Source organism: Agelaius phoeniceus, chromosome 32 (genome assembly GCF_051311805.1).
Source record: "Agelaius phoeniceus isolate bAgePho1 chromosome 32, bAgePho1.hap1, whole genome shotgun sequence".
NCBI classification, from domain to species: Eukaryota; Metazoa; Chordata; class Aves; order Passeriformes; family Icteridae; genus Agelaius; species Agelaius phoeniceus.
In genome coordinates this window covers 2,355,426-2,371,973 of record NC_135296.1, presented here as the reverse complement: position 1 = coordinate 2,371,973, position 16,548 = coordinate 2,355,426, and the positions used below count along the sequence as shown (strand labels likewise).

Genomic DNA, 16,548 nt, shown 5'->3' with positions numbered 1-16,548 from the left:
AGGCATGAACACCTGGTGGGGATGCAAAAAGCACAGTGGGACAGGGAAAGACAGAGAAGGCAGCAAAAAGGTGAGATTTGAGGCACCGAGGGGCAGACCCAGCCAGTGCCCAGCCAGCAGAGCCCCCCCAGTGCCCAAGGCCAGAAACTCTGCAGCTCCACCAGGGATTTATCAGGAATGTTCCCCTGACACTAATGGGGGGTTGGTTGACATTTTCCAACACTCCCAGGCGACTCAGGTCGCATTCCCCATCCATCCATCCATCCATCCATCCATCCATCCATCCATCCATCCATCCATCCATACATACACAGGCTGTGGTGCTGGGATCCTGCCAAGCTCTGCCAGCCTTGGGCTTGGGGAGATTTCTGCCAGACGTCCTGAGCTCCGTAATTGTGCTCTCTGTTCCAGGAAGCAAGCAAGAAAGATTTTAAAAAAACCCAAAACAAACCACAACAGAGAAACCTAAAAAACCTTCAACAGCTCAACCCTGCTCAAGTTATTTCTTTAGGGAGAGCTACCACTCTCCAGCTGACATGCTGGGCTTTTGGGGAAAAAGAAAATTACATGTTCATCTCCATATTGAAAAGGATTAAGGTAAGAGAGAACCTTTCAAACTAAAAATTATTGGCCCAAAGGTGTTACCTTTGCAAGAAATCTCTAGTTAAGACCAGGCTGACAGTTAAACAACTGGTTCTTCTGGTGGGGAGAAAACCTCCTCTTTGAGGGAAGCAGCCTGATAGTTGAAAGCAACTGCTTTGTCAAACTTCAGGCTCCCTGGCACAGCCTGCATTGCCTGTCCTTCCTGTTCACTGATTTACAGGCAGTGCCACAATGGCCCAGGTTCACATGTTTGGTGCCATCCAGGGAATTTGGCATCGCCATTTCCATATGTTTTAATAGAAGTTTAAATCCTTGCAACCACTCTTCAAATGTCAGCTTTCCTTTCTTTTACAGAAAGCTCAAGGTTCCCAGAAGTCTTCTGATGTCCTCTTTTGTGCTCAGAGAGATGACATTTTCAAACAGATGTTTCCAAAGTTCACAGCATTTGAAAGAAGAATGAACTGAAATGCCCCTAGATTCCAGCTTAGCCAAACTCCATTCTGTGTCAGACACTGAGATTGCCACCTCTAAGGCAGGAGCTGTTTGTGCCACCCATCCCTCCTGTCCTTCTCCCCAGCAGCCTGGGCCTGTTTTCCCCGGCAGAATCCCTGTCCCTGTGCACCCTGCCAGGAGCAGTTGCACACAGGCACACATCTCCCCTTGCCCTCACCAGTGGGTTTCTCTCATCCCCGAACACGCCGATGACAACGTTGGTGCGATGAGTGCCCAGGGCCTGCACTTCCACCACAACTGGGATCTCTGCTGTGCTCTGGGGCTGCACAATCCCACAGGGCTTGGGGCTGGAGTAGAGCACAGCAGAGTCCTCCTTGCGTTTCTGGAAGGGACAGAATGAAATGCAACTTCAGAGGCACCTCTGAAGAAACTTTAGACTCCTTAACATCCACTGCAACAGCAACTTACACGCACGTTTCAAACTCCCCAGCACAAAAGTAAAAGGCACAAACAAGATGCAAGAATTGTAGGCTTAGCACTCCCAGGGGATCCTGCAAGGAGGCTGCCAGCACAGGCATTGGTGTCAGTGGATGCAGCAGCTTTTCACAACCCTCTAAGATCTCCCACAAGAAAACACCCTGAAGACCAGAACATCAACTGTTTCCTCAGGAGCTTCAACTGCCTCCTAAAGTTTACAGTCAGGTAGGATCCTGCTCTCAGCAGATCTTTAAGACTGAAGAGAAACCAGCAAGGTCTTGTCCAAACCCTTTTTCCCCTTAATAATCTCCTCAGTAATATTTGACAGAAGGAGGTGGATGTGATGCCAAACCTGGGGAATGAGCCCGTAGCAGCCAGGAAGGTGGCTGGGATTCCTAATGATGAGCTTCCTCTCATATGGCACCTTCAGGTGGCACTCATCGTACAGCAGCACTTGGGGGGACACTTGGAGCTCAGGAACGAGACATCTGGGCAAAGAGATGACCCCAGGGGAATCAGAGATACTGAGAGAATGGAGAACGTTTCCCCCCAAAGATTGTGAAACGGAGCAGAACACATTGGTCACTGTCAAATGCACACTGAACAGCCCTACAGGGATAAATTGCCTTCTACCCCTTCCCACTCCAACATGTCTTGTCAAGGAGGGGCAAACCCTGAGAGGCAGCACCCAGAGGCTGCCCAGTGCCCCAGGCAGAGCACTTTGAGCCACAGCTGCCTCAGCCCCTCCTTTACCCAAGAAGGCTTGCAAGGACTCCTGGAACAGTCCCAGTGAGCCACGAGCTCTGGGGGAGCCTTCCCAACAAGGATCAGTGCTCCCTAAGGCTCAAGGAACACACAACTCCAGTGTCTCAGTACAAATGACTCCCTTCTCTCCCATGGTGCTGTTGCCCTGCCTGAGAACTCAGCTCTTTGCCCCAGCCTTGGAGGGCACGAGACAGCAGCTGCCCCACAGAGTGGCTGATCAGCCCCTGCCAGGCCCTGCAGCTCCCTGGCTCCTTCACTGCACAGCTCCAGGCCCTGCCTGGCCCCAGCTCCACCTGCTTTACAGAATGGCAGCCCAGGCACTGCCTGGATGGCTCTGCCTGGGACAGGGAACAGCACCAGGGAGCTGCATCCCTCTTGGCATTCAACTGACACCCACAGCAGCACAGCAGCATGGAATTCTGCTGCAGCAACAACGACTTTTGGTCTCAACCCTGACAACATTAAAGCTCAAATTGGGAAGCAGAGGGAAGGAGAATAACTGGAGCTGACCTGCCACATCAAGGGCTGCTTTCCCCTCGTAAGACCTTGCCCTCACCACTCTTGCTGGGAGCCACTTCTCCCCTGCCATGTGCCCTCATGGACAGAGCCAGACCCTGACTCTCAGCAGGCTGCTTGGTGTGGCCCAAACCAGTGCACGGTGCTCACAACCAGCACAACTCCACCTCTTGCAGAAGAAGGAGAGGAGGCCCTCGGGAAATTTGTTCCATCCTCAAGCACCAAAAACCAGGCCAAGAAATGACATCATTCCTGGTGCCCTTAGCAGAGGGCCCAGGACCGTGCTGGCTGTGAGCAGGGGTGCTTTTCACCACAGGCTGCTGCCCAAGCACTGCTGTTCCCATGTCCAGCTGGCACAACATGAGGCCATTAAGCAGCATTTCTCCTTGGCAGCTGCAGCCAGCAAAGCCTGTGCGAGGCAGCGCCTGGGGGGCCAGGCAAGGGCTGGTACCTGGCTGTGAGGATCAGGGTTGCCACTCCCCTGCCAATACCCTCCAGGTCCACCAGCATTCTCCTGTAGAACTCCATCACCGTGTTGGAGCACAGGGTCACCTGGTGGAAGAGAAGAACAGTCAATTCTTCCTTATAAAAGCTCATTACCAACAGGTGATATCCTCCAGTTCCTGAGGGAGGATTTGGCCTTAATTCTTCTGCTGCTCCATGTGTAGAGCACAGTCTCAGAGTAACAAAAGCCTTCTGGCAATGCCAGATTTGTTAAACACCCCTTGCTATCAGGCCACAGGTCACCTACATTAAAACATTAGACTAAAGCTCTATGCACCACTGCATTCAAATTAAGGGGCCAATTTTTCATCTACAATGAGAAATGCAACTACAATGACATCCATGCAGAGGAAATCTGACTTGAGCACAGCGAGTTCAGCTTCACAGGAGGAAGCTGAGGGCAAAGTGTGGCCCAGGAGGTGCTGGGCAGTTCATGGCTGCAGAGTTTTTTGTCCCCACTGGAGATTCCTGAAGTGAACACAAATCATTCTGCTCCCTAGGAGAGGGGAAATGAGACCAAGAAGAAAAGCTAACTGCTTTATCCAATGACATCTCTCTAAAGGCCACCTTCTGCCCTCATCCTTGCTCTGCCCACTTGCAATCAAATAAATCGCTCTCAAAAACACAAGAATGGCTTCAGGCCTTGACCATAAGGTATGTGACCTCAGCATATGAATTTGGAAACCAAACAGTGCTCCTTGAGGAACATCCCGAGTAAGCCAGCTAGCAGAGGCCTCCCAGCAGTGCAGATCTCTCACTGCCAGGATGCTCAAAGCTGGCACCAGAGATAAAGCCCTCCCACACCGCAGTGCAGCTTCAGCCCTGGTGCTGCAGCGTCTGTGGCTGGGCTCTTGCCGTACCTCGATATCCTGGTGTCCCTGGGGCAGGATGGTGCCTTGGCTGGGATTCATGGTGAACTCCCTGGGCTCCACATAGAAATGGATTCCCTTCCTCCAGGCCGGGTCAGTGTCCCTGCGGATCTGATCCACGCTGTCCACAGCCGGCTGCGTGCCATCGTCCGACATGCGGAGCTGGAACGTCAGGGGCACCGGGGAGCTGTTGGTGAGGCAGCAGCGCCGCGTGTAGGGAAAGCCTGGGGAAGGACACAAATATCCATTCAGGCACCCATTAGGGCATGATCCTGGGGGGAATATCCTGGCAGGATGAAAGTGGGATTGGAGTTGAGCTCTTTATTAGCTGAACTACAGCTCAGCGAGAAGCTGCGTGAGGAATGAATCCTCACTGAGTTCCCTTTGACACAGATTCCAGACTGCAGCCTTGAAAATGCCCACTCCTAGCCCTGCTCAACACTGCAAGCTTCTCTCTTTGTGATGGGGAGGAGCTCCCTCACCTGCCCCAAACCAGCACCAGTTCTCTCTCAGTGATGAGTGTGCACCCAGACCCAGCATTTACTCTGAGAATTCAAGCTGTCAAATTCCCTCGTCAGCCTGCCAACACTCCCACCGTTTTCAAGATATATAAACAGTGAGTCGTCATTGAGAAGAAGCTACAGCAAAAGGAAGTGAGGATGGAATCAGGAACTAGAACGTGATGCAAAGCACCCTAATGCAGCTTGTCTCTGCAGGACCCTTAAGGCATCTCTTGGTTTGGGCCAAACAGACTGAGCACGTGACAGCTCAGAGCCCACTCAACTGGGGGCACACCCAAGCCTTGCTTTGAGATTAGCAATTAGGAACCAGGTCCCACCTCACCCAACAAACGGGGATATCACAGCCATGCTGCTCACTATGATTGCTGCCTGCAAGGGTTTCCCCCACTCTAGCTCTGAGATTTGCTTTCCATCCCGCAAAGCCAGAGATACAGCCACTCATGGTGGGGATGTCCTGCAGAGCCCGCAGAGCAGCCACAGCCTGCTCTGCAGTGCACATCTGGCTGGGCTGGCAGCTCTGTGGGGAGGAGACTTCTCCCCAGGCCTGCTCACCAAGAGTCACTGGAACACAGATGGGGAGAAAAAACAACTGCAGCTGCAGCCCAGAGCTTCTCTGTGCCCATCCAAGTGACCACTGCCAGCTCCAGCAGGGACTGCAGCAGGGAGGCAAAGAGAGGCACAAAAAGGACAAACCCAGATGTCAAAACCTCAAATGAGACTGAGGCCAGCACATGCAGACAACAGTCAACAGTTACAAAGAAGCAAAGATACAACAGCTGCCTTCAGCTGAAGAGACCTTAGGAATGAAATGGCATTCAGCAGGATCAATCTCCTGCTTCAGAACCATATTTCCATCTGTTGCCTTTCTTGTTTCATTTCTTCAAAAGGCAACTTGACAACTGCCTCCGTGGTGATGCAGGCTGGGGCAGAAGCAGCTCAGGAAAGGCAATGAGTTTCCATCAGAAGTTCATGAACTTCATTGTTCTGGGTTTAGGCTTGGCAGTGAATGTTGCCCTTGGTCTGGGAAGGGAGATAGGGGTTTGGGGGGGTTTTGGCCCTGGGCTGGGCTTTTCCCTTGGGGGTTTTGGGAGTTGTGGCGTGATGCCGTGGGCGGCTGTGCAGTGGGAGCTGAGGCTGGGCAGGGAGCGGAGCTTCCCTTCCTCCCGCTCGGGGATCGCAGCTCGGCCGCTGCTGCTGCGGGAGGTTGTGTGCTTGGCCCGGGACTGCCCTGGCTGCAGCTCAGCGCTGCCATCGACCCTGCCTGCCTGCCCCGCTCCTGCCTGCTGCTGCTGGGCACTGCCCACATCCCCCTGCCCTTTGGGGGTTTGCAAAAGGAGCGTTCCCTCCTTCCCTTCCCTTCCCTTCCCTTCCCTTCCCTTCCCTTCCCTTCCCTTCCCTTCCCTTCCCTTCCCTTCCCTTCCCTTCCCTTCCCTTCCCTTCCCTTCCCACACCGGCTGGGAGGGGATCCCTGCCCTGCCAGAGCCCACAGCTCCTCCTGCTGTGACCACAACTCCACCAAAGCGGAAAAACGGGACTTGGCCCCTGGGAAACCTCTGTTCTTGCCTTCTTGTCTGTGCTCTCCTGAGATAGTCTAGGAAAGAACTGTTATTCCTTTTCCCATAGTTTTGCCTGGGAGCCCTGTCATTTCAAAGGGATAATAATTGGGAGGGAGGGGCTCATCTTTCCATTGCAGGAAGATTCCCACCTTCCTTGGCAGACATCTGTCTTTTCAAGCAGCACAGAGACACCAGAAAATACTGACTTTCTATTCCTTGCTCCTATTGGATTTCACAATGGCAAAATGCCCCCTGAGGCAGCAGCCCTGCAGCCCTGCAGTTGACAGCCTGAAGAGGCTGCTGGGGCAGACCAGGAGTGAGGGATGCTTTTCTGTTGGAAGGCACAGATCCCTGACGCTGTGTCCCAGCCCAGGCAACACTCACCAAAGGAGATGTCCCCGAAGTCGAGCTCAGGGAGGTCGAAGTGTACACTCGGTGCAGTGACGCTGCCCCTGGAGGCCGAGGACAGAGCAGGAAAGGGCTCGGTTAAAGGGATTGCAAAGGTCCGGCTGTCGTGGCTCGGGGGCACAAAACCTGGGCTCAGGGCACCCTGGGTTTCCAACCAACACAGCACCGTGTGCTCAGCACAGGGCCCTGTGCACAGGGGGCAGCTCACGCCAAGTGGCAGCAGCCAACAGCCCCTGATGGGCTTTGGGCACAGGGCAGGCAGGAGAAGCCCCCGGCTTGCTGGGGGTCCCATGAAGGACCCTGAACACACACCCAGACAGGGCTCCGTGCCTCAGTTTCCCCATCTCCAAGGGGATGGACATCAAGGTGTGCCCACAAACTTCTGTAAGCAGCCCTTCCAGCCACAGGTGCCCTGCTTTGCTCCTTCTTAGCTGCAACTGCTGTTCCCATGGAGGAGCTTTCTCAGGAGAGTTTGACCCACCCAATCATTACAGACAGGGTTCTGAGACACAAATCCAGGGCATTCCCAAACATCCTCTGGAAAGAGCAGCAACAGTTCTACCCAGGGGACAGATGAATCCTAGAGGAAAGGACCAGCTTGTCAGCAGTGCCCCAGCTGGCACAGCCAAGAGCAAGAGCTGCAACAAGCAAACAAGGCTGTCCTGAATCTAGCACAGCACCTCACCTGGCCTTGAACTCAGCAGACACACTCCAAAAGTCACCAACATCCACTGAAATCAGCACTTGAAGCTGCACAACACTCACCAGTTGATTTCATGGTTGATGCCAATCAATGCCCACTCTGCCTTTTGGTTCCAAATCAAGGAGCAGTGACCTGGGCCTTGTGTTGTATTCACAGGACTGCCCCTGGCTCTGCTCTGCACATCTCAACAAGAGACACCTGCCCTTGCTCCAGGAGAAAGCTGCTTATGCACAAACAGCCCATGACCACTTTGGGGGAGGGACCACTTTGGGGGAGGGACAGAGGAGAATCAATTCTTTGATGGTGAAAGGTTCCCTCTTGATTTCCAAAAGAAAAAAAACAGCACTTTTCCTCCAAAAACAAAGCCAGCATCATGGTTTCTCCACTATGGGCACACCTACTCATCACTTTTCTCTTGCTAAGGAGTAACTTCCTTGTTCTTCTTTATCCATCTCCCTTATCTTATTGCTATCATCCAGTGCAGATTGCTTTCATTTCTTGACTGCCTTGAGCCAGTGCCTCCCAAGAGCAGCAGCCCAGCTCCAAAGCTGCAGAGCAGCCAGCATCAGCTCTCCTGCTTCTACTGCATTATCCTAGCAGCAGATGGCTCAGGCTGGCAGGGCCAAGGCCTCACGCTGCTGTGGTGCTGAGGACTGAGCTCTGCCTCCCCTATGATCAGCCCTTCTCCCTTTGGCTGGGCCAGGATTGTCTCTTGCCATGGCACCAGCCCACGGGATGGTGCCCCAGTCCTTGGCACAGTTCCTGCTGCACAGTTCCCTGACTCCCACATCAGCCCTTTGCTGGCTGTGCAAAGGAGGCACCAGAGCACTCTGTGCACAGGAGCTGGGAGCATAGCTTGTCCCCCACAGCATGGCCATGAGAGCTGAGCTGAGGCTGCTGCTGCCCATCTGGCATGGATTATTCACACAAGGTTTTACAAACACTGCTGCTGCTGCAGAATCACCCAGGCTGGCCCATCTGCAAAGCCCTGGGGGCCTTGCTGGGTGTTCAGCTGGGACATCCCAGAGCAGCTGCTGCCCAAAGCTGATCCATCCCACTGCCTGCCATGGCCCAAGGCACAGGGAGGATCCCTGCAGGGAGGAGTCATTCCAGCTGCCAGGCACCACCCAGGGCAGGAGGCATCCTCACACTAAAGCAATGCCAGCAGCAGAGCAGACATTCAGACCTTTTTTCTCTGCTCCAGCCCAAAAGGAGGTAGGTGGGGGATGTCCCAGAGACAGCCACAGATGTGCCCACCCAGCTGCCAGGGTCCTTACTTGATGGTCAGGATGGCAGGCCTAGGAGATCCAGCCACACTGAACTGGAACTCTTCCTCAAAGCTCCCCAGCACGGTGGCACTGAAGGAGATCTGGACACTCTGGCTCCCACCTGCTGCAATGATGCCCTCCTCGGGTGCAAACTTGAAGCACAAGCCCACGTTGCTGCCTGAAGGGATACGGGTGAAGGGAGCATCAAGAGCTCCTTGGTTCATCAGTTTCACCTGCAGCAGCAAGAAAGCACAGTGGAAATACATGTGGAACCTTCCCTTCTTGTGAGTTCTTGGCTAATGATGCAATGAACACCCAGCAAAGGCAGAAGATGCTTTGTGCTGCTGAATGGCAGAAGTCAAAAGATACAACAGGACAAGTTCTGCCTTTGGGTTCTCATGCAGAGCAGTGGCAACTCCACAGAACTGCAGTCACCCTGGGCTTATCCCATGGACACAGAGCAGTGCACCTCTGCTCAGCAGCACCCAGCTCACTGGGAGCTGGCCCTGAGAGCAACGTGGGCTGATTGCAGCTGCGGAGTGAATCACCCCAGAGCTGCTGCTGCCCCACTGAGCACAGCTCCAACAGCACCATCTACTCATTCACCTTTTCCCATACCATCAAAACAATACATTGAGAGTGAGGCATCAGCATCAAAATGTACAGACAGCACCATCTCTTGGTAAGAAAACTCAGGGTGTCTTTCTCTACCCCAGCCAAGCTTTTGAAAGTGTCTGGCACAATGCAGTGCTTCATTTTCTACCTCTTTCAGTTGCTCTCTCATGAAGTTTTTGCAAGCTTGACACTATTGGGGGGAGGCAAAAAGGTAGAAAAATCCTTTCCTTTATTCCCAGGAACACTTTTCTCTTTCTAGAGCCAGAGATGCAGCAAGGCTGAAGTGTGGTGAGGGACTGCTCAGCAAGGGAGAGAACTCCCAAGGCTTTCCTGTCACTTGCAGGAATAAGCAGGGACACTTGACTGGGAGCTGTTTGCAGAGGGCTGAAGCTCAAAGGCAGCCAGTTTGTTGCAGCTGCTTCTGCAGAGCCCAGTGCAAAGGTGCCTTGTGTCTGGCACTGCCACAAAAGCCTCTGAACATGCAGCTTTTGGAGCCAGTGCTGGGTTCATGGGCCAAGGGCTTGTTTTGCAGGAAGCCTTCACGCTGATCCCTAAGGAAGGCTGCCCAAAAGCAGGGACTGGGGCTTCAGGAACAACAGACACACCTTTCTGACCCCCCCAGATTTGAGCAGTGCATCAAATATTCCCTGCTCACAAGTGCCCAGGTTGGCAGCAATTCCACAGCTCCACCAGGCTTGCTGCTGCCAAAGGAGCCATCAGGATCCATCCCAAGCCCTGCTGCTCACCTCACAGACATGGGGGGTGTTGACAAAAACGTTCCCAAGGTTCAGAGTCTGAGAGCTGAGTTCAACCAAGGGTCCTTGGCCTTCCCCTCTGAGCTGCAGGGGCAGCCTGCTCTCACGGCCTGGGGAGAGATGTCCATTGCAGTACAATCATTGCCTCTGTCACACTGGATTTTCCAGGCTGCCTCAGTGCTAGTCCCTGACTCTGAGCTGGATGCAACCAGCTCCTGATGCTGCAGGAGAAGATATGCACCCTTCTCTTCCCTCAGGAAAAATCCCTTGGGGCTGACTCCTGATTTCTAACCCATTCCTTGGGCTGCTTTCCAATTTGAGCCACCCGTTTGCTGAGTTTAAAACATCTCTGGTGTCCTGTAGTGACAGGCCAAGGAGTAATGGGTAGAAATTGAGAGAACGGAGATTTAGGTTAGATATTAGGGAAGAAATTTTTACTGGGAGGGTGGTGAGGCACTGGGACAGGTTCCCCAGGGAAGGTGTAGAGGTTCCAGCCCTGCAAGTGTTCCAAGCCAGGCTGGATGGGGCTTGGAGCTACCTGCTCTAGGGGGAGGTGTCCCTGCCCATGGCAGGGGCCTTGGCACTAGATGATCTTGAAGGTCCATTCCATCCTTAACACACTGTGATTCTGTGGTTTCCTTCCCATGCACCTAGAGGAGCTTTGAAATCCATTCAGTGCAGGCACAAAGCTCATACAGAGTTTGGCGATTACCAAACTCCCAGGCCCAGGAGCACAGGACTTTGTTGCCCAAGTTGCTCCCCTTCTGACACTCAGCACTGTGTTCTATTTGCACAGACTGAGAGCTGCAAGGGCTCAACTCCCACACAGGGAGAGAAGCAGCTGCTGGCCAAGGGGGCTCCCTCTACAAACAGCCTGGGCTCAGTGGGGCTCAGCCACCTCTGCTCTGCTGCTGTCTGGGCACTGGGAGGTGATCCAGGCTCAGGGAGCCCATTTCTAACTCAGCTCCTCCCACCTGATGATGGATCCATGGCAAATGGACCCATCCTGGAGGCCAGGGGCCTGGAGGGCCTTAGTGCTTGTTCACTAAAGCTGTTCTGCTCTGGAGCTCTCTGGCCTTTGAGGGAATGCTGGCAAAGCCATGGCATGAAAACCTCTCCCTGCACTGCCTGGGCTGTTCTGGGATCAGTCAGGCAGACACAGCACTCTGAGCCCTGGCCTGGCACGGGAGACTCCCTGGAAGCTGCAGGGCCAGGGGGGATGTGCCAGCACTGCCCTGCTGACCAGGGACTCTTGCCAGCACTTCCATGGGAGCCCAGTGGGCTCAGGCTTGCACCATGGCTTCACTGAGGGGGAGAGAAGCAGGGCAAAGGAGCTGCACCTGAGATGCTGCAGTAAGCCACACTTCCATACTCCAGTGCTTCCAGGGGCTTGAAGGTCACCTTGATTTCAGCTGAACAATTTGGCCCAATTTCTCCCTCCTACAGCAGAAAGAGACAGCAAAACATTGCTCTGCAAACTTCACATTGCTTGTTTTCACCACACTCCTGTAGGCCTTTGTTTAGAGCATCAGTGATGAGTGAACAACACAAGGAGCCAAGGAAACACTCCAAACCCAGCTCAGCACAGCTCTCAATGCTCAGCTGATCAGCTCCCACTCTCCACAATATTCCTGCTGCTCTGACACAAGCTCTTGGCCACATCATGCTGCTGTCAGCTACAGTGGGATGCAACTGCCACTGTGCACTGCTGGCTCTCAGCCTTAGATGGGCCATAGGAGTAAGCAAGAGGAGAACATGTCCCCTTCCTTGAAATGCAAATAGTAGTTCAGCTGTTTTGAAAGAAAGCAGAGGTTGGGATTATTCGGGGCTTTACTCCAAGATGAGAAGGGGTTTTGCACTGTGCAGACACCAGGCATTCATCATCTCTCCCAATGCCAGTACTCAGAATCAGGGCTCTGCTGGATGGGAGCACGTGGCAGTTTGCTTGCATCAGCAGAAAAGGAAAAGGTTTTCTGTCCCTGTGTGCAGGAGAACTCCAAAGGCCCATTTCAACCTTGCACCCTTGTGTCCAGGCTCACAGATGACACTGGAAGGCAGACTCAGAAATAGTGCAAGGCGTGCTCACAGGAGGGGATTGGCATTTCTGTCATTAACCTTGGGCTGAATTTGGCCTCCTTTTGCCAGGGAACCATTGCAAGCTTCAGGTCAGTGTGTGAGCTGGCAGGGCTCCAACAGCCTCTGCTGAGCCCCACGTGTGGGGGGAGCCCCTGCCTACAAGAAGTGCTCCCTGTGACACTGCAAGGACACGCACGCGGGGCCTTGAGCTCCAGCCTGGCAGCAGAGCTGGGCTTTGTCAGGCTCCCAGCCCTGCCTTGAGCCTGCAGGGCACAAATGCTTTGAGCAGGGAGCTCTGCAGCCGCTCCAGGAACTCCATGTCCTCCCTGCCAGCACATGGGGCCAGCTGAGGATCTGCCCAGTGACCGCAGCCGGGGCAAGGGGTGGGTGTAGGGAGTAGGGCGGGTGGGAGGAGGAGAAGGAGGAGGAGGAGAAGGAGGAAGAGAATGTTCTCAGCTATCACTCACCATTGGCTCAATGACAAAAATGTCATGGGAGAACAGCATGGGGTCTTCTCGCACCTTTGCCATCTTCTCCTGGACCATGCTGCTCAGGAGGGCACTGTGATCTCCACTAAAGCCCTTCACCTTCTCTGTTTCTTTCTCCTCTGGGAAGTTTTCCTGGGACACCTCTTTCTGCAGCTGCAGCAAGCACTGCCTGCAGCCCCAGGGAGAGACAAGGCCAGCAGATGGTTTCATGAGCCACAGATTTGCAGAGAGAAGTGGGAGAGCAGGAGAGCAAAGCACCTGGGGAGGAGCAGCAGCAGCAGCTCCCCAGCAAAGGCTGAGCCCAAGCCACGAGGGTCCCACATAGATCAGAGGATAACTTGCTGTTCACTGGCACAGCAGGGACTTTTACTCCACACTTGCAAGCTCAGCAGAGGTTTCCAAAGCCAGCAGCCCTCCAGAGAAGCTCCTGCCTCAAAGCCTCTGCCACAGCTGAGGGAGAATCCAGCGGCCACCTCAGCTGGCTTTTCCTCCCACTGAGCTGCTCGGGGGAGGCACAGAAAGATCACAGAGCACCCACTGCAGCACTTCCCTGGCAAGGGGAGACCAAGCTGGCTTGCAGCTACGTGTTACCAGCATCACTCTTTGTTTCTTCCATTTTGGACCTGCCCCGTTCCCTGCTCTGCCTTTCACAAGAGCATCCCAGAGCACTTCCAAAGGAAATTGATGAATTCAGGCACCCAATCCCTTCAGTGACATTCAAGGTTTTATATGCAATATGCATGAAAACAGAGCCTCTGAGAGGCAAAGGGACTTTGTTATGCAGGAGGGAGACAGCAAACTCCTGGAGAGACCTTTTCATGAGCCAGAGCTTTTTGGCTCCCATCCCAGTGCATGGCAGTAGAATGTCCTGAGAGGGAAAGGATCCTGCACTATCTACACTCATAAAAACTCCTCTCTGCTCTGAGAGCTCAAAAGCTTCTCTGACAGCAGGACAGGGGGAGACAACCAGCCCCCATGGGCAAGGAGCTTTTGAAGGAACTAAGGGGAAAAAAGAGGGTGTATCACCTTTGGAAAGAGGGACTGGCAACTCAGGAAATGTTTAGGGATGTTGCCTGGTCATGTAGAAAGGAGATTAGAGAGACAAGAGCCCAATTAGAACCTGAGGAAATCCAGTCATCACAATCAACCTTTCCTTCCCAAAATGCCGTCCCTGGCTGGACTATCAATGAACTGGAATGCTGAGTGCTGAGCTCCTGAAGCCCAGGGACACACACCCCAGTGCCAGGCATGGGTTACTTGGCCTAAACCATTCCAAAGCACCAACACCCCCTGAGGCCACACGTCAGTTTCAGTCTTGGGCCTGTATCTCACTGAAATGCATCTTTCAAACCAACCTCCTCTTCTCTTCATTCTCTTCTTCCTCACTAGGAAAAGCCTTCCACTGGAAGTGGGCTGTGATGTTACTCCTGTTTTCAATGAACAGGGTTCTGTGGCTTGACATGGTGATGAAAGTCTTGCCAACCTCCACGGAATCTGTGCTCAACCCAATGTTGACATCTACAGCTTCTCCATGGAGCTTTGTGTGGATTCTTTCTTCACCTGGAACAAAGCAAAGGGGAGTCTTTGCTCAGCTCACTGGCTGATGGAAGCACAAGGAACAGAGCAAACCACAGGGCACAGAAGAAAGTGTCACAGTTTTGAGCTGAATGAGAAGTTCTGTGGATCAGTCCATTTATCACATCCTGACAGCTCTGTGTGTAGAGCGTGGGGATGTCCTGGGCAGCTCCTTAAACACCTTATTTCTGAGGGTGTTTGTAGAGATTTGGCCCCAAGGTGACGGTATGGGCAGGGAGATTGGTCCATGTGCTCTGGTGACCCACTCAGGTCACCGGGATTTCTGCATCCAAGTCCTTCAGGTGACAGGGCTGAGGAGCCCTGTTCAGCCCTGCCTTGCCCAGGGTCTCCCCGGGCATCCCAGGAGACTCCTGTCTCTCCTGATGCCTTGGATCCCTTCTTGCTGACCAGCAAATATGCCTGGGGGCAGGTGGGCAGCAAAAGGAGGCCCAGAGGAACAAGTGAAGGGACAGCCCACAGCAGGAGGGGACACAGGTGAGGAAACGCAACCCGCCTGGCTCTGCAATGTGACAAACCACTACAAAATGAGCACCATGACAATCATCATCATCATCTCCCTGTCCAAACCCACAGCCACATCAGTCTTGAAATATTTTATATTGTTCTGATCTGAAAAACCAAGCTGGAGCATTGCAAATCAAATAAGAAAGGGACAAAGGAAAGATTAGTGAGTACAGAGCAGTTTCTACATTAAGACTGAATGGGATTCCTCAGTCTAGAAATCAAATGGGAGATAGATGTGAGAGGTTTGCAACAGCGTGAACAGCCTGGGAAATGGGGACAGGGAAAAATTTGTTTGGATTTGTCACAACAAAGGAACTTGAGGGCCTGAAAATGTTGTTGTGCAGAAACTACATCTATGTGTAAGGGCCACATAGAGAAAGGATCTGTGACAAGCCAGTGGAGAAGCAGCATATGGGACAGAGGTGTGCAAGAAATCCATTGCATTGGAGAGAGTCTGATGGAGACCTCACCTACAGCACTGTCCAGGAATCAAATAAAACTTCACCCAGGCATAGCCACATGGTAGTGGAGAATCAGGGATCCTCCTTCCTCCACTCAGCAACTCCAGCAAAACAGGAGTCCAAAATCTTTGCCTTTGTTAGAGGGGATCCACTTTCTCAAGCCCCTGAACACCAAGGAGTTCTCAGTTTGCTTTGGGGTAAAGCTGAACAGGGGAGGCACCTCTAGAGGGAATGCAGGGGATGGGACAGCAGGGAGCCATGTGGAGAACTGTCCTGTGCCCTGCAGGGCCCAGCACTCACCTGAGCTGCAGCACACGGCCAGGGAGCCGCAATGGGCACCGCTGGCCAGCGGGTGAAATGCCACTGTCACCTGCACAGTGTCACCAGCGCCCAGAGCTCCTGTGGCCGGCACCACGGAGAAAGGACTGCAACACAAAGAGAGGCATCAGGCCTGGGGGACACCTGGCCATGAGATTCCTGCTGCACTGCAGCTCCCTGCAGCTCCCTTGGGCAAGCAGGGAGCAAACCAAGCACAGGCAGCAGAAGACAGCCAGAACAGACAGGATCAGAAACAGCCACTGAGCCACTGCTGAGGAGATCCAGCCCTCACAAGATCCTGGGGGTAAAATGACCTCAGCTCCCCCATACTCTGCATCCAGCTCTCTGCAATGAGGCTCAAGGGTCCCACTGCCAGCAATCCCAGCAGAGAATGGTTGGTGAAAAGCACAGAGAGGGTTCAGACCTATCTGCATGCACAACTTGACACTGACTGCCTCAGGAATTTCTCTTTTCCTGCTGCCTATAAACCTCATCTCAGGAGATGCAAATGTTAGGGCACTCCCTGTCCTGGGAGATTACAGCCTAGGAATCAGACAGGGAGAAGGAACTTTTCTCTCAAGACCAAGGAATAGTTACTGTTGAATTTGCAGTGTGGTTCTTTGGTTTCTATGCCCTTGAAAACATCCTTTTGTCCAAAAGGATGGTTTTTGTCCAAAAAGGACACATTTTATCAGCATTTCAATGGAAGCTGCTCTAAGAAAAGGAGCAATCAAAACTCTGAAAGAGTGCAAATGCAGATTAGAGCAATAGAGTGACATGGAAACAAGACCCAAAAGGAGGATGCCATTTACAGTCTGAAGGGTCCAATCCCAGCTAAATGAAGCACCATGAGCAGGAGCACATCAAGGAAGCTGAACAGGAGGTTTCTCTGTGTTTACCAGCAATGCAGTCTGGGACTCTGGGCTGTCATGCAGGCTGGTAATTGTTTGCTTGGCCCAGCAGAGAAACTCTATGCAATGTGTTGGAAATAATGATGCAGATGTGTTGGTGCACTTTGGATTTACCAGGAGCAATCAGGATTGGTCACCAGGTAAACAGCTCTTGCCTTACAAACACAAGACTCTGTGCTTT

General features: G+C 53.1%; 1 protein-coding gene across 1 annotated transcript in view; it reads right to left on the bottom strand.

The window, feature by feature from the left end:
* Nucleotides 1-14,039, bottom strand: part of LOC129133496 (hydrocephalus-inducing protein-like) — a 41,487-nt gene extending 27,448 nt beyond the window's left edge. Inside the window, exons 1-10 of the mRNA XM_077192229.1 lie at nucleotides 13,933-14,039; nucleotides 12,557-12,746; nucleotides 11,354-11,453; nucleotides 10,005-10,123; nucleotides 8,653-8,876; nucleotides 6,649-6,716; nucleotides 4,179-4,411; nucleotides 3,266-3,366; nucleotides 1,886-2,021; nucleotides 1,274-1,372 (exon numbers count right to left, since the gene is read on the bottom strand). Coding sequence (XP_077048344.1) covers nucleotides 1,274-1,372; nucleotides 1,886-2,021; nucleotides 3,266-3,366; nucleotides 4,179-4,411; nucleotides 6,649-6,716; nucleotides 8,653-8,876; nucleotides 10,005-10,123; nucleotides 11,354-11,453; nucleotides 12,557-12,746; nucleotides 13,933-14,039 — 1,377 coding nt within the window. The remainder of the gene's footprint in view (nucleotides 1-1,273; nucleotides 1,373-1,885; nucleotides 2,022-3,265; nucleotides 3,367-4,178; nucleotides 4,412-6,648; nucleotides 6,717-8,652; nucleotides 8,877-10,004; nucleotides 10,124-11,353; nucleotides 11,454-12,556; nucleotides 12,747-13,932) is intronic.
* Between the last annotated feature and the right edge of the window lie 2,509 nt (nucleotides 14,040-16,548).